This window comes from Uloborus diversus, unplaced genomic scaffold (genome assembly GCF_026930045.1).
Source record: "Uloborus diversus isolate 005 unplaced genomic scaffold, Udiv.v.3.1 scaffold_14, whole genome shotgun sequence".
Taxonomy (NCBI): domain Eukaryota; kingdom Metazoa; phylum Arthropoda; class Arachnida; order Araneae; family Uloboridae; genus Uloborus; species Uloborus diversus.
The window spans coordinates 8,175,010-8,193,683 of record NW_026558098.1 but is presented as its reverse complement, the minus strand read 5'-3'; the positions used below and the strand labels follow the sequence as shown (position 1 = coordinate 8,193,683).

Here is an 18,674-nt window from a genome sequence, read left to right as displayed (position 1 = left end):
GAAAACCCATTTGAGAAGCCATTCTGAGGAAAAACCGTTTTCATGTGACATTTGTTCAAAGGTATTTACTCGCTCTTCAAGTTTAAAGGTACACAAAAGAGTCCACACCGGCGAAAAACCTTATTCATGTGAATATTGCTCGAAGTCATTTTCTCAAACTTCAACCTTAGAGCAACATAAGAGACTCCACACCGGCAAAAAACCTTATTCGTGTGAATATTGCTTCAAGGTATTTCTCGGAGTTACATCCTTAAAGTTACACCTGAGACTCCACACCGGCGAAAAACCCTATTCATGTGAATACTGCTCAAAGACATTTTCTCAATCTTCAAACTTGAGGGCACACAAAAGAGTCCATACCGGCGAAAAACCTTATTCGTGTGAATATTGCTCGAAGTCATTTTCTCGATCTTCATACTTAGAAGAACATAAGAGAGTTCACACCGGTGAAAAGCCGCATTCATGTGAACATTGCAATAAAACATTTTTTTTCGCTTCAAATTTAAGAAAACATTTAAGAATCCATACCGGCGAAAAACCGCATTTATGAACATTGCTCGAATACATTTTCTGACGCTGCAAGCTTGATGTAACATGCACTGGTGGACAATTGCTAAGGACGGATTGCAATCTCAGTGTTAGCAACCACAGAATGGAAGGCAAGGAAATATGGAAATTAGAATAAGTTCAGGATAGGGTAAGACGTATTGTGCGTATGCAAATTTTGGATTCACGACGTTGTTCGTCACGTGATAGCGCTGATAAGCGATAAAAAGGATTTGGCTTGTAAGACCGTTTTTGTTCAAAGGTAGAGTTTGACAGGAAAGAATCAATTGACGAGCTTGCGATTTCCGGCATGTCTTGCCAACATCCCTTAGATGATTTTGTGGGTGGTCTTGTTGTTGGCGAGATTGAAGAAGAGAAAAAAGTATCAGGTGTTACCAAGGAGATTGACGCTAGCCGCAGAGTTGTTTCTGAAGTTTGTAAATCATTTCAAACAAATGGAATGTGTAGCAAATGTCACGGGGAGGTCGTGTACTCAATACGATATCAGCAGTCGATTGGTACATAGTGCTAGCAACAAAAATGAACCGGCACGACACAGCTACTGAGGTAACAAAGCAGTTTTCTACTGCTACTAGCAACCAAATATCCCAAATAACTGTAACCAAACCTTTGCAAGCAGTAGAACTATACGCCCGCCAGCTTGTTTTGCACACCCCATTGGCTACAAGTCAGTGTTTCGCCCGTGTATAACGATGTCGTCAGCATCACAATTGGAGAGAAGTCGACTAAGTTTGTGTACTATTCTCAGATGACAGCAGGTTCAGTCTGTCGCCTAATTGTGGACGACAACTAATCTGGCGTGAGAGTAGTACTGAATAGAGGTCGGAAAACAAAAGAAGAGGACAAATACCATGCTAGTGGTGTCATGGTCTGGACTGGGATCAGGATCAATGGCCATATGTCGCTCATGCAGGGTTGGCCAGATAGGACCCAATGGGTTTTTTTTTTTTTTTTTTGAAAAAACCCATTATTTAGCCCACTTTTGGGTTTTAAAATTTTCTGAGAAGTTTTAAAAAAAATAATTAATTTCAATACTTTTACAATTTAAACTTCTTTTTTTATTTTCTTCACCACAGACAATAGACATAAAAAATGAATTTTGAACTTTAATAGTATTTCTTAACTCTTAATGGCATTAAAACAATACTTCAAAGATTTTAAATAAATATATTAAAACTTTTTCTTTAACTGGTCAATAAATAACTCAAATTATCTTGACTAAATCCTGTCACGTCTGATTTTCTCAATATTTGTAGATTGTACAGACGAAACTACTCTAGCTAAAAGGCTCCTATTTGAATTATTTTCTGCAAACCAACACGTCACAAATCTTGAATAAACAAGGTATATTTTTTAGAAATTAACAGGTGTTATAAACGGTCGGACAGAAAACAGAATAGGATGTACAGTATTTTCATTATCTTACGAAAAAGTTTAATATTCCTTACTCTGTACACAGAAATAGAAAAACGGGTAACATAAAATTCAAAGAAATGTCTTGATTAAGCTGGAATTCAGTAAAAAGGGATTTAAACTACTTGATGTTCTACATTAGTTTTGCATAACAAGATGAAATGCAATAAAGTAAAATTTAAAAAAAAAATGTAGTAACTAAAAACGAACTAACAAACAATAGATTTTATCACTCGAGAAGTAACTTTGCCTTAACTGTTGATAATCATGGAAACTAAAAAACATGAAACTTCACCATTCTTGGGTTTTGTCGTCTTTTATACTTTTCTTCAGAAAACGCTGAATTTTCGAGCTTTTTTTTTCACCCCAAGACAATTTTTGTGCTTTGTCCATATACTTACGCTACAATCTGCTACAAATACCCACATTCTCCCTAAAAAAATACAAAAAAATCCCACATTTCTTTTAAAAAACCCAGCTTTAGTTTTTTTTTAACCCAAAAAAACTCTGGGTCCATGGGCTTTTTTAAAAAAACTCGTTTTTTTGCCAACCCTGCGCTCATGTGCTGCCAAAAAGACAATGGCTGGTCAGCGATACATCGGTGCTGTTTAGCTACCTCGTATTTACATGTTCCGTGGTGTTGTGGGAGATAAATTCGTTTTCATGGATGACAACGCAACATGTCATCGAACAGCCGCTGCCCAGGAGTGTCTAGAGAGTGAGAATATTCAACCCATCGGATGGCCAGCACATTATATCTGATTTCCATTGAAAATGTTTAGAATGCTTTAGGGATTAGTCTTGCTGGTCGACAACACCCTCCAATAAACAAGGACACCCTCATCCGTGACTGCCAGAGAAATGGGATAAAATATTCCAACAGCGGCTGGATATTGATATGCAAAACAGTAAGCGGCGTGTGAAAACTTGTATTGCTGTCTAAGGTGGCAATATCCCATATTGACATCTTACACCGCAACGCTTGGGGACGGTAATTACATTTTATCACTTATACGTATTCAGCACAAAATTCCCGTTTTGTGCTTTAAACACTTTTCAACTCCTTCTGGATTTCAGAGTACAATAAATTATCGTCACTGTAGTGTTCTGGCATTAGTTTACTTCACTTGGCATTTAATTACACTTACTTTTATGCGCACTACATAGCCCATTTTGATCCGTCCTTAGCAATTGCCCACCAGTGTATAACTGTACCAACAGGAGCGAAAAGACCATTTTCAGGTGACTTTGTTGAGAGGCGATGAAAATGAACAATGATAAAGTATTAAACTTAAAGTCACGAAATATATATTCTACACAGAAACCCATGGAATGCTTCAAAATTCCTTTGAAGGGCTACTTAGTTATCACCAAGGGTAGAAGTTCGGAATTTTTATCTCATATCAAGTTGGCTATTTTTATTCCTTTCACCAGTCAATCCTGTTCTCGAGCACGATTGGCCAATCGCGGGTGCAGTCTGTTAAGCACAGATCGGCATGGTTCGCTAGTGGAAAACTTTCTATTTCATTCGAAGGCGTTGTAAAGATTTATATTTTATCTTTTAAGTTCCTGCTTATCTCTGTAACTGAAATAAAAGGATTGTTCATAATCAGATTGTGTTTGTAATTATATGGAACCGATGAGATGTTCAAAGACAAGAGAGATTTCTGCACCATCGTGCCTGGATGCAAACCTGTATTAAAATTAGAATAATCGACATGGAAATGCCTTCTTATCGGAAGGAAATTAAAGTCGGGGGGAAGGGGATACACATACTAGAATTTTGCTAGTACATGCTTAATGGTAACGGATATAATGTAAGTAACCGAGTAATGTTAAGTGTCTGCGAGAAAGAAGTAGGAACGATTGGATGTGAAAGTAAGAACTTGTTCTAGCAACTTGGCTTCAGGTTCTGTGGGGAAAATGGCTAGAATTCCAGTCCTAATTAACTTTGAAGCTCGAACAAATTTCATGTTGTGCAGAAAAATCCACATTTTCGATTGGTATCAAAGTTTTAAATGTGTGAATATGTTTTCATCACTATGTGCGCAGGGCCAGATTAAGGATTTCGGAACCTATAGGCATTAGAAGTGTTGGGGCCCCCTCACACATGTATTTTATACATAATCTCATGTATTATTTCTCTAGCCTGTATTTCTGTCACCACGCAAAATCTTCCTTATTCCTTTATCAAATTTCATAACTGACCCCTCATTTTAAAGCTTACAGTTTTAGGTTCTGACTACAATTTTAAGTATTACCAATAATGTTTCTTAACAATTAATACAGTAACTAAAATGTGTTTATGTTTACTTTTCATTTTAGAGCTAGAAAAAAAGATGTATACAGCATTACTCAGTAAAATATTTCTGAAGCATTTATACCATTATTATTAACTGTAGGGATTTGAGGGGGGAGGACCGTTTCCCTCCCGAAGAGATGAAAATAACTTAACTACATTATAAAATTTTAAGTTACTTATACAGAACATAAGTAAAAGCTAAAAAATAAAAATTACACACACATAAAACATATATTTCAATAAAGTCCCTTAGATTTTGTTATGAGGGCAATATTTCTCTCAGAGGTCATTGCAAAAAAATACGAAAAGCTCACAAATTTCGAATTCAAAGGCACAAAATGTCACAATTCCTTCATTAATACTTCTTTGATGGAAAAATTTGATTTTTCTGTTTTAACACCCTCTTGTTTTAATTACGATCTTTCAAAGTAATACAGAGCATTATTACACCCTTTTGGTGAAATTATTTAATATTTAAGGGGCTTTAAATGCTAAAAAATATATTTTACCACCACATTTGAAGTAAATTACAACATAAGAATTATGTACTTTAAAGTAGATTAAACGGCTTCAAGGCTTCTTTTAAAACATTTTAAAGGAACCTCACAAAAACTGTTTAACAAAACATTATATGGGAGAGGTTACACTTTTGACCTTTTCATGATCCTCCCCAAAACTATATCTGCCCACGTCTGATAGCTAATTGAGTTAATTTCGGTAAAATATTAATATCTTGTTACAAATAATATGCCTGCAGCAGAAATGAATAATATATAAAACGAATTCTTGCTTGTTTTTATAATTATTTTTTTAAATCAGTACATAATTGTTTTCTTACCTTTCTCATAGGAAACTTTTTGCTTCTTAGAAAAGTATTTCAATATCGTTGTGCTTTGATGCTTCATTTTTAAAGCAAAAAAAAAAAAAAATAAAAATAAACACTTCAATACTGGTACAAAATATCAACTCAAAAACTAGCTTTATACAAGAACTTCACTTTAAAGTTTGGTTACCCTGCATATATAAAAACTGAAGAGGACGAGGAATTCGTTAGAGTGAAAAACCTTTCTTCTTAAAAATACCACATTTCATTCTGGGAAAAAGTGGTGCGGAAATGATAAAAATAAAAGAAATGGTTGGCAGGCGTCTAACCATAAGCTCCTATAGAAAAAGGGTGCAAATAATAAGTGGACCAGAGAACATTTTCTCATATAGTGTTCTTCCAAAAAAAAAACCGCTTCGAATTTCGGCCAGTGCCTAACCTAAAGGGACACATCGCGCCCTTCCGCAAATACATGTGTTCAAGCTCTTTGATGAACCGCCCATGCTTTTTTAGACTACAACCACCAGAGTCGCCTGTTCAACCACTATTGTAAAGGCAGAACCACAGTTGTAAAGGTGGCAGAATTGGAAGGCAGTTTATTTACTCTGGGGAGATCAAAAATTTCGGCAAAGTGATTTGTTAATTTATTACTAGGCATTCCAAGAAATGCCCCCGAATAACAGCCAGGACCTTATAATACTGCAGTCCTGCTAACAGCTGCATTTCTTGGAACCAGAAATCGGATTCCCAGGAGCTGAAATGTTAACTATGGTTTCTTTCCTTTGTGTTGAACAACCTGCAGCTAAATGTGGTGGAAGCAATGGATTTTCTGATTCCCTTGTCTTTTTTTCTTTCTTTCTTTCTTTCTTTTTTTTTTCAAAGAGAAACCAGAGAGGTTTGCTAAAATATTTTAAAAAGAGTTTTTTACAAGAAAAGCTGTGTCTGCGTCAGGATAAGGGGTGTTCGTGCTTAAGGGTTGTACGTTCGGAGAGATTTTCACTGTATCAGAATTAAGAAAATTTGTATACGCTGGTAAATAAAAATTTAAACAATTAATAGTTTTTCGCGGCTATTAATTGTTTTGTGGCAAATCAATTGTAGATGTAACTGAAAATTTCTATGTACATCATATTTTATGTACAAGAGATATATTAAGTTTACTTGGTCACAGATGCATAATCTTCAACTACGTTTTTAAAAAACAATAGAGATTTAGCAGTAACTTATTCAAGCAAAACATTCCTCTTAAAAAAACAATGCCCAGAAGTAGTTTAAGGTTTTAAAACAAAAACTTATTTGTTAGAATTGGTTATATTTTATTATGACTATCAGAGACGCAAGAAAAATTGCTTCACTGACAATTTCTCTCCCCCCCCCCATGCATGAAATTTTGAAAATGACAATAAATTGATGAAATTTGCTAAGTTTGGGCCCCTATCACTCGTTAATCGGGTCCTTGACAAATTTCCGCGAGCATAAATCTCTGCTATTTGTGAGATTTCTCTTAATAAAGTGTAACGAGTAAGAAACTGGGGCATACTGCTGATAACTTTGTCCCCATCCCAGATCTTATCCCTTTTCAGGATTTTCCTTTTCTTTCAGGGATTTTCTCTTATCCCCGTGTCAAGTGATCTAGGGAGGACAATATGATACTTTTTGCAATGAGCCAAGGTTTGGTTTTCTCGTACGGAAGTATGGCAGTGGGCCCCCCTTCTCTCCACTCAGGGTCTGTTTTCTGAATAGGAAAATTAGACCGCGGCCTCTGCGATTTGAAGCCCCCAAATGGCTAAAACTGTTTTAGCAAATGAAAAAAAAACTAATGTTTAGCTACAAGAGGGCCCCGAAAATTGTTAGGCTTAGGGCCCCCGATATCTTAAGTGGGGACCCTGGTCAAGGTTCTGGAGCTCTAGGGGTCCCTAGAACCAATATAAGCATTTGAAACTCAGTTTGATTTACGGAAAAATGTAATAAAATTGAAAACAAAGCTCAAACATTTTCGGGGCCCTTCCAACTTCGATCCCCCTCCCCTTCTCCAATCCAGATCCACCGAAAAACTTCTCTTGGCTGCCTTTTTCCGGGCTCCGATACAACCAGGACTTTTTCCTTTTCTTTCAGGGATTTTTACCCCTGCTATTTGGGGGCTCCAATTGGCTAAAACTATTCTAGCAAATGGAAAAAATTGTATTGTTTGACTACAAGAGGGCACCGAAAAAGTGTTTGACCTGTGATCCCAATATCATAATCGGGGGCCTGGGTTAATATTCCTTTCTTTCTTCCCTTTTTTTTGGTCGAAAAGAACTTTTTTCTTACATATTTTCAACTTTAAGATTTCTCCGGGGCCCCTAGGCAACTGCCTACATTGCCTATTTAGTAATCCGGCCCTGTGTGCGCGAAATAGCCAATTGCGTTTGTATTAACGCACGCGCAAAAGTCTTTCAAAGGAAAGATTTCAAAATACTAGGGAAGGGCAGGGGGTTCGACAGAACCTTAACCACCAAGGTACAATTATTTCAGCTACATAGAAGGCTTCCCAAAGATGGAAGAACAATCATGAATAATATTGGCTGAAGAAAAGTCGAAATTATAATTACAATCGTAATTCCTGAATCTAAATATACGTTTCAATTGAAGGGGATGAATTGCACACTCCTTTTCAGAGTTTTAAGTCTTTGGTTCAACACTTAAAACTTCGGACTCTGGTTCCTTTATTAAGAATTTTTAAGCACTTTTATTATACTTGGCCTGATTGTCACGGAGAAATCCGAGGCCTGGTTTTGCTTATATCTCAGCAACTAGATCACTTAGAGACTTCGAAATTTTACTAAATGATTTGCTTAATCTTAAGGTACAACTTAACGCTGAAAAATTGAAGTTCTAAAATAAAATAATTATTTTGGTTAGGATGAAAAACGGCAAATTTCATGTAAGTTCCCCATTAAATGTTTAAATATAAAACTCATTGTTACAAATTTTGTTGCTTTGCAACAGTAATGTTAATAGTAATCATAATGAAAATTTTGAATCAAGGCTTCTCTGGAGCAAGCATGAAATGCTCTCATCTATGAAAATAATCGATAATGGGGCTAAATAAAGAGACATATTACGATTTTTACCACAAGTAACTTGTATGCTTTGAAACATGAATTAGTTTAAGAAACCTTTAATATTCAAATGGTTTCAATTAAATTAGCACAGAAATTAATCCTATAGAGGGACAAGGATTCATTTCTAGTGCCAACTGCTTAAAGTTTTAGGCATGTATATTGGTTTATTTCCTTTTAGTACGGAGCATTTATGTGAAAAAATAAGGTGAAGTTTCGTGATGGTAACATTATTCTATTTCTGAGATACATGTATATTAATAAAAAGATTAAAATAACAGAATTTTTTAAAAAATACCAAGCACTTTTTGTAATGCACTCAAAAGAACAAAATAACTTTTCTGGGTCAGAAAGGACAATTTAAGAATTCCTGTAGTTTTCAATTATTCCAAGAAAATGACTCCGCAAACGAAGAAAAGTGCGACTCAAGTCATTTCAAACCAAACTTTCCCAGAAAAATATGCATGTTTTAACACTGAAATTTATGAAAGCTAGATAAAATAATAAATTCTTTAAATGACTTGAGCCGCACTTTTCTTCGTTTGCGGGATCATTTTCTTGGAACAATGGAAAACTAAAGGAATACTTAAAATGTCCTTTCTGACTTAGAAAAGTTATTTTGTCCTTTTAAGTGCATTATAGAAAGCGCTTAGTATTTTTTAAAAAATTTCTGTTATTGTATGTTGCTCCGAATTGTTCGAAGCTTGTTTAAAACTAAACCATTAGTAAGTCACATGCTTTGGTTTTTTCCTGAACTTAAAATTAACTAAACATGTTTTTAAACAAAATACTATTAGACAATTTCAAACAAAAAAAAAGTCAACCAAACCAACCCTTTGTTAAAAAACTCTCCAAACCTATATATGAGGCAGTGAGAGTCAAAGAAAAATGCCAAAATTTAAAATTTATGAGATTTTTAGTGCAAATGGTAGGAGAACCTCACCTCTGTTTGACGGCAACAGATAGTATTAGTAACTCTTGTGGGTGCTGCTATACAGCATGATTTAGTAAAAAAAAAATGTAATCCTACCAAGGATCTGAACTTAAAACGCGTATTGCTCGAAGCTCTAAAAAGTCCATTTACATCCCTTTGCTTCCTCCACAAATCGATAAATTACACATGCATTATGTTTCAAAATGTTTTTTATTTCATTTGAAACCTTGCTCAATTAAAGATATTTGCAGTAAATACCTATAATTAACAAAATGGTCAAAAGTGAGTTTGAACCAAATTTACCCTTTTTAATGATATCACTCTTTAACCAGACGTATGTAAATAAATAGTTTACAGTTTGTTCCTTTCATGTAACTTTTAAAGAAATAAACAGTACATTTTTAAGATGTCATTTATTGTGCAGCATAGTCAACATTGATACATAGAAAGGGACCACATATAGTAAGTTACACTTAACAAATTTTGGATGTATCTCAAAGCATCAGGAATGAAACACATGTGTTATTAAATATTTTCAAGGAGCATAGCTTAAAAATAGGCTCACAACTTGAAAGTAAATCTCTTGTTGGAGATCTACACGGGATGATGAAATTATGCTCGATATCAGAATTTTTAGGCCTACACTTTTCGAAGGCATTCCTTACTCTAAATGCAAAAAAGCGTCCATGGAACATGATGGGAAAATTCACAGCGTTGTATTGTCTCTGACAGAGTTGGCATGGTTTTAACCATCTTGGAGGGGGAAAAAATCCATACCATTTTTTTTTCCACGTGTTTTTGTTTTTTAAAATAAATTGAAGTTAAAACTGTGCATGCATACCCATGAACAGCTATTGTATTTAATATCTATTTATATTTACCTATTACGTACTATTACCATTCTATTTGTATTTAATAATAGTTTTTCCTTACTCCTAAATCTGCTCAGTTTCTGCGAAAATCTACGAGGGCAAATCAAAAAGACTGCGCCTATTTTTTATTTGCCAAAAAAAGATACATACAGGTATTTACAAATATACGTAGTAAACTATGTCACTTACACTATTTCTCCACATAGTATCCCCAGGGTTCGAACTCAATTTCAGAAATAAAATGAAGGAGTTTTGAAGGAGTAAAATGAGATTTTGAAGGAGTACTAATGGGCTAACCTTAAGTGATGTTACTTTGTGTTTTCAATATATTTGACTCACTTCCCCTTTGTCACAAAGTGTCACACTTCACCTTACTACTCCTCTTGTCACATGTCACATTATTATAATAACTAAGTGATGTCACTTTTTGTCACCCTCTTTGTTCCCCTTGTAACAATTTCATGAACCCCTCTCCCCCTCAAGGCTTAACATCACTTGTGGGTGTGGATGACCCTTTTTACAAAATCGTAACTGCGATTTACTAAACAATTGTTTTTTTAACACAATCACTTAATATAGTACATCTACTTATGTATATTTAAGTATTAAAAAAAAAATTAAACAAACTGACTTTTGCTGCTGAGAGTTTGGTGGAGGGAAAAGCAATAATCATAAAACTTGAAAAAATAGCCAAGCACCATTTAAGCATATTCAGTAAATTACCGCCCATTAGCCAGGGCTAAAGCAGAAATACATGAAATACACCGCCAGCTTAGTCATTTCCAGCCGAGGACTGCAGTTTCGTGCTTATTAGCACTCATCAGCCCGGCATAGGAAAGTGGCTGAGCTGGAGATGGAAAACCTTTATGGAAGTCAAGAGGGCCAAACAAACTGGTAGCTAATATAAAATTAGCACAGACCAGCCGAGCGACCGAAGCAATGGTTCGGTTCAACTCGAAAAGTGATGGCAAGGCATGGTATATTCAGTAAATTACCGCCAGAATGCAGTCCTCGGCTGGAAATGACTGAGCTAGCGGTGTATTTCATGTATTTCTGCTTTAACCCTGGCTAATGGGCGGTAATTTACTGAATATACCATGCCTTGCCATCAATTTTCGAGTTGAACCGAACCATTGTTTCGGTCGCTCGGCTGGTCTGTGCTAATTTTACATTAGCCACCAGTTTGTTTGGCCCTCTTGGCTTCCATAAGAGGTTTTCCATCTCCAGCTCAGTCACTTTCCTATGCCGGGCTGATGAGTGCTAATAAGCACGAAACTGCAGTCCTCGGCTGGAAATGACTGAGCTGGCGGTGTATTTCAACCATTTAAGCATGTTTTACTTCACCTATGAAATCTCTTCGTCACCTAATAATATTTTCACCTTAAACTTTTATGATTTCTGTGATTAATTTTAAATCACATCTTTATGAAAAATATAAATATACGAAATTACTACATTAAAATCATCCTTATACCTTTGCCCTTGTGACGATGTCAAGTTGTCGATCAAAGTATTTTATGTTACTGTCATAGAGGAAAATTATGTAGCATTGAACTAAAAAAGGAGTTAGAACTAAAATGAAGGAGTTTGAAGGGCCCTTCCAAAAAATTTCCTGAGTGAAGGAGTACTGGAGGAGTTTTGAAGGAGCGTACAAACCCTGATCCCATCGCAGCACCAAATTAGAGATCCCCTTGTCGTAGAATTCTTCCGACTGCTTGTGGAATCACTGTCATACCGCGCTCTTGGCTTCTGTCCTGCCAGAAACTTCTTCAGTGGACTGTAATCGTAAAAATCACTAAGGGGAAGGTCTGGACTGCAGGTGCATTTCCCTATGAATTGCTATGGGCTTTTGTCCCTTGCTCCATACAAAACGAAAAACACTTTGTTACTCATAAGCTGTGGACGTCTGAAGAACAACCGTCATCTTAACACTAGAACGACTGACATTTTCTGTATACCTAGAAAGACTGAAGGGGCCAGTGTGGCCCCTACCCATTTTTGGAATGAATTCTTTTAAAAATTCTACCTGAGGGAGTCCGCATGCCTGATACACCTTCTTTCATGACTAAATAAAAACTTGGTACTTAATTATTTTTAGTTTTTCTCTCTATGCTGGTCAAAAGGTTGAATTAGTTTTCCTTTCGAAGAGCAATAGCCACCGTTAGGATGGTAAGCAGTCGGTACTGTTTATAGCATTTTTATATCCAATCGGCTGCATAAAGAAGAAGTTACAGGTTAAACTAGAGTGAATGGCATTATTTTTTTTTGCTACAACAATTAGGAGAAAGGAAAAAAATTAATTTTTTAATTGTCAAAATGCTTAGGGGCCACTGTGGCCCCTCCCGTCTTTCTAGGTATAAGGATCAATATTAAAAGTACTATGAGGCGAATGATTAAATGATTAAACAAGCATTCAAATAGTGTCATATAATGAACAGTCGGAAAATTCCATTAAGTTCCATTAGATATTATCCAAGTTATTAAACAACAAACTACGCGAGGGGCCACACAGGCCCCTCCGTCTTTCTAGTGCTAAATGACCGATAGCAGCTCCGCTCTTCCGAGCAAAAAGCAAATATGGCAGGTACAGTTCAAGGAACTGTCACTGTTGGCAATGTATATGTTTGCTTTCTATTCACAGTCATATTTTGGCTATAAAAAATAGGCGCAAGATTTTTTGATTTGCCCTCGTATAAACACTTCCTAGTCATCGAAAAACGAAAAAAAAAGGTTTGAAACAATATGTCTTGGACATAGTTTGCAGAAAGTGTTGCAGGTGAAATATTTAGTGGACTGAATGCACAGGAACATTTCTTTGTTGATTGAATTAATGAATCTGAATCTTCGTGTTTTCATAACAGTCTTGTAGAAAAATACAAGTTTCTGGTCATATACCGTTACAATAAAACTGTGATCTACATTCATATATAACAATGTAGCATAAATGAAATATATTATAAAGTTAAATCAACAGCTACAGAATACTACTTTAATAAAATAACCAGTTGAAGTTTTTGATAGTACAAAACTTGTTCTTCTCCCTTCCTCTTTATTTAAAATTTATTTTGTACATCTGAAATTTATAAGAAAGCTGTAATCTAATCGAGGTCTGACTGAAGCTTCTGAAGACACTGGGCATGAAATTTATTTGGTGCCCCCCCCCTTCTCCCCTGAGCTTATTTTATATCTGTACTAAATTTGATGGTTCTTTATATTACAAAATGTATTCATTATAAAAAATAGAAGTGACATAGTATTAAGATAACTAAACATGACAAAATAAGATGTCGTCAAACTTTGCCCATTGCAAATAGCCATTAATATCAAAATTATCTATGGTATAGGTCTAAAAAGTGTTGTTAATATAGAACGAACTTGGAGTGGTTTTGGGAATTGTGAAAGAGATTAAATTTTTACAGGGATTTTTTTTTCTTTTAGACTTAATATTTACATCTTGCTATGATGCAATATGGAAGACGTCTAAAATCAAAATTTTACCTACAGATTTGGTGACATTTTATTTAGTGACACTACAGATTTGGTGCCCTGGGCCCGCACCCCATGTACCCATCTGGCCATGCATCTAATTACTTTTCCAACGGTCCAATAGTTTTTGAAAATATGTAATAATATACTCATATAAAATAAAAATGATAATAAACAATAAAATATGTAGGAACTAATTAGTAAAAATAATAAATCACTGTGCCATCAAATGAACAGAGGCTAATAATATTTCCTAAGCTTTTACAGGTAAAAACCTAGTTTTCTCATGTCTAGATAAAAACCAGTTCTTCCTGGTAAAAACCCAACTGCAATCCAATCGAGAAGGGTGTTAAATTTTATAGATTTTCTGAATGGAAGACACAGGAAGTAAGTGTGCAATGTAGTCAACCTCTCGATTCTGTTAAAAGGATGGAATTCAAGTTCAATTAAAGAGTTTGTGAAAAAATCACACATGTTGTCCTTGATTTAATACCTCATTTGAATGCACAGTAAAAGTTCACATTAAAAGACAATAACATGCAGAAACAGGATGAATCAATACTTGGGATTCTGCAAATGGTCTAGAAAATAAAATGGCTGATTTGATTTGACTAAATGATTAAGAAAGCGTACATTTTGTCTTCAGCTTTCTTAGTGAGTACCACATTTACAGAATTCTCTGCACTCGAATTTAATGGCACTAATGAAGTTTCGCATGTCTTGCTCACTTAGACACCTTAACACGATGTCTGTGCACGTGCAGGGCAGAGGATTCCGACTTTGAGTCAATATGGAAAAGCATTCCAGACACAGATCGGCGAGAAACCTCCTCTCTTCGGCCCTTCCTACTTTGAAAACAATCAGGTCAGCGAAGAGCGGAAATTGAGCCCTCAAGAGATCGCAATGGGAAGCTATGCGGATTCTTTCGATCTGGAAATACAGTGCAACCTTGCGGAAGTTTTGCGTCACAATGTCATAAAAGGACACCCTTGATCCAGCTATCTGGGTGTTCTTCATCCGCTGAATCTCGGCATAACTTTCTGACTCAACACGGATACAGCGTCGCCTCCAGTTTTCATTCACAATTACACTGTAGTTGATGGCTATGTCTCTCAAAGTAGTCATCGCAAGAATAAGTTTCACCATATCATGTCCGTCCCCGGCTTGTTGCACAGCAATGTGCAGTGGATATAAACCTTTATTATCTTTAACGTGAGGACGCACCCCATTGAACAACAGCTTTTTCACAATGTCAACATATTGTTGCTTTGCAGCAAGGTGCAGAGGGGTCTGCCCCTCGTCATTCTGAACGTCAATTTCACTGTCTGCATTGACCAGGAGTTCTGCTGTAACCTCCTTCCCAGAAAGCAGAGCAGCGTGGAGTGGTGTCTGTCCGAATCGATCTTGGAGACGCATACTTGCGTCGGCCGCAATCAGCTTCTTCACTATACCTGCAAATCCATTACTTGCAGCAAGATGTAGAGGAGTCCGTCCCTCGTTAGTCTGAATGTCAATTTCACTGCCAGCATTGACCAGGAGTTCTGCTGTAGCCTCCTTCCCGGAAAGCAGAGCAGCGTGGAGTGGTGTCTGTCCGAATCGATCTTGGAGACGCATACTTGCGTCGGCCGCAATCAGCTTCTTCACTATACCTGCAAATCCATTACTTGCAGCAAGATGTAGAGGAGTCCGTCCCTCGTTAGTCTGAATGTCAATTTCACTGCCAGCATTGACCAGGAGTTCTGCTGTAGCCTCCTTCCCGGAAAGCAGAGCAGCGTGGAGTGGTGTCTGTCCGAATCGATCTCGGAGACGCATACTTGCGTCGGCCACAATCAGCTTCTTCACTATACCTGCAAATCCATTACTTGCAGCAAGATGTAGAGGAGTCTGCCCATTGTCATTCTGAACGTCAATTTCATCGTCTGCATTTACCAGGAGTTCTGCTGTAACCTCCTTCCGGGAAAGCACAGCAGCGTGGAGTGGTGTCTGTCCGTCTCGATCTCGGAGACGCATACTTGCGTCGGCCGCAATCAGCTTCTTCACTATACCTGCAAATCCATTACTTGCAGCAATATGTAGAGGGGTCTGCCCCTTGTCATTCTGAACATCAATCTCACTGTCTGCATTGATCAGGAGTTCTGCTGTAACCTCCTTCCCGGAAAGCACAGCAGCGTGGAGTGGTGTCTGTCCGTCTCGATCTCGGAGACGCATACTTGGGTCGGCCGCAACCAGCTTCTTCACTATACCTGCAAATCCTTTACTTGCAGCAAGATGTAGAGGCGTCCTACCATCCCTGTTTTGGATGCTGGTTCCGCTGTCTGTGTCCACCAATAACTCTGCTACATCCTCCTTCTCCCATTTCAAAGCAACATGGAGGGGCGTGTCATCATTTGGGTCTTGTATACGGGTATCGAAGCCTTGGGTAAGCATCTTCTTTACGCTACACACTTCTCCTAGTTCTGCTGCCCAGTGCAAAGAAGTTCGCCCATTTTGATCTATATCTTTGTTGCATATTAATTCGGTGAAACAGAGGCATTTCCTGGGAAAAAAAAAGAGTTTTTAGGTTATCACAAATGACAAAATTCAACTGAAATTTAATACTGTTACAAGTGTCATTTCATCCAATTTACGAAACTTGTAAAACTTTAAACTAACCAGCATTCGGAATCATTTGTGGTCTGTTGGTCCACGACCAGTGAAAATTGCTTCGGAACACCATGAAATGGAATTCAGTAGTTCTTGAAACCAGTGGTCGCTTACCATAAATCGAAAAAGTTCATGTCATTTACATTTTTAAACTTTACAGTAATTTTGTTTGATTAATTTCAGATATATCATTATCCTATTAGCTTTAATTTAAATCCAATCAGAACCATTGTGAATATTTGGAGAAATATAAATAAGTTATAAATAAAATGGTTCTAAACGTATGTCAAAACATATACAGTGATCTCTCAATAACTCGAAGTCCCAGGGGGCCGGATAAAACCTCTGAGTAATCTGTAGTTCGAAGTATCGGAAGTGAATTCACTAACCTCCAAAAGAATAATTTTTATATTCCTTTTCAGGAATAGTGCACAATGGATAGACTATAACACTTATACGATAAATAAATACCTTTGTGCTGAACAGTAAAGTAAGACAAAACAACGTTAGAAGAAGCACAAATTTGCAAATTACAGCAGACACGTGTTTCGGCGTTACAGGGAACGCCTTTTTTCAATGCAAAAAATAATGAGCTTATGGATGAAAAGACATCCGACAAAAGCTTTTGTTGGATGTCTTTTCATCCATAAGCTCACTATTTTTTGCAATGAAAAAGGCGTTCCCTGTAACACCGAAACAGGTGTCTGCTGTAATTTGCAAATTTGTGCTTCTTCTAACGTTGTTTTGTCTTACTTTATAACACTTATAGTTTGGGCAAAATTAGTCATTAGTATTACGAAAAATATTTTTACATGGAATAAATTTTATTAAGACACTCTGAAAAAGGAATTTATTTTTGACTTTCATTTTTTATTGCATCTTATAAGTCATTAAGTTTGTATGTCATGGTCCCAATTTCTTTCCTTTTGATTTTTTTTATTGCTTGTAAAAGTCTTTTTGTTCTAAAAGCAGATTATTTGAGTCATCCAGAAAATAAAGACTTTTTTTTTTTTCAATTTTTGCCAAAATTTTGGGTTTCTCAAAGATTAGCCTGAAATGAAATTTTAGGTGATCAGCCACGTCAAAAACGTAGCCCAGTTGGCTACTTCTCACGTAATCTTGCAACACTGTGTGCATTAAGGAACACTATTGTAAATAAACAGTGTCATCACTACGAGAGGGGGGGCGGTCCACCCCAAGTGTCACCCATCTGGGGAGTGACACCCAAAGAAGAATTGCAAGTTTTTGAAACATATGAAACAAAAACGCATTTTTAAGACAAATTTAAAAAGTTTCCCCCCCGGACCCCCTCGTTCCCACCCCACTATCATGGTGTGAACACTATACTCAGGATTAGGCACATAGTGTCCATATTTAGGCCTAGTAGTGACTTCCTCTTCTACCAAAAAACTGAAACCCATCATCCCTGTGTTTTTGAGATGCATTTGAAATAGAGGTGCGACATCGATAGCAAAACATCGATGTTAGAAATTAAAACATCGATGGTATTGATACATCGACCAAAAAACATCGATCTTTTTATCAATGTATAACATACATTTTCGAATATACTACACTAATTTAGGCAATACAAAAGAATACGTACCCGACGATTATATTGAAAATACTGAATTTCAAATCACGATTATAATTTAATAAGAATAATTTTGCAACATCTTGGTATTATAATAGGACGAAAATTGATAATAAGACAAGCACCAAATAATAAAACTATAGTTATAGTAATAAGGAAATATTTTCAAACTGAATGAAATTAAAAGTAAATTTACATCAAAAAAGAATCTAAGAAAAAATGTATCATAGCACTTACTGTCAGTTGAATGATGAGAAAAAGTTGTGCTAATTATTTTAAAAATACAAAATCAATTCTAACAATTATTTTTAAGAGCAAGAAATATGTGTTGTACTGTTAGTTAATAATTGAACACAAATTGAAGTAATAAAGGGACGACTTGTTGGGGAAAGTCAAAAAGTAAAACCGAATATTGGTGTTGACAGTTTTGAGAAAAAGTAGTTTGTTTACTTTGTCCCCCAGAAGTGCACTTCTCTTTTCGAAGACTATCCCACCAGTCAGAGAAACATCTCTTTCCGGTAGAACAGAAGTTGCCATCACTATCAAATACTTTAAAGCAACTCTTACCAACTCTGAATTTTTAAAGTTATAATTTTCACTGTAGTAACGTATAGCATTTTCCTTTAGTTTAAGAACTAGAGCCTTGAAATAAACTGCAAGTTCTGCACCAGACTACCAGTGTCAGGTTCTTTCAATAGCTTTGACCTTTTCCTCACTCTCTAGTTAATCTTCTACTATCTTGTAGTGATCTTCCCAAAAATCATCCTCTACACAGAAAAATTAATCTTCTAAAATGAGTGCAAAAAAAAATGATTTTTTTTTTTTTGGCAACTCCATAAGTAAACTTATTTACCAAGCGAGAAAATTGGAGCAAATTTTATGATAATTTTCAATTAAAATGCAAAAACATCAACATCGAAAAAACATCGAAAACAAAAC

General features: G+C 36.2%; 1 protein-coding gene across 1 annotated transcript; it reads right to left on the bottom strand.

Moving 5' to 3' along the window:
• Positions 1-14,149: 14,149 nt before the first annotated feature.
• On the bottom strand, positions 14,150-17,562 carry LOC129232907 (ankyrin repeat, PH and SEC7 domain containing protein secG-like). Its single transcript, XM_054867010.1, has 2 exons — positions 17,462-17,562; positions 14,150-16,034 (listed from the first exon to the last, which is right to left on the bottom strand). The coding sequence occupies exons 1-2, from the start codon at positions 17,560-17,562 to the stop codon at positions 14,150-14,152; spliced, it is 1,986 nt and encodes a 661-aa protein (XP_054722985.1).
• Positions 17,563-18,674: the final 1,112 nt, after the last annotated feature.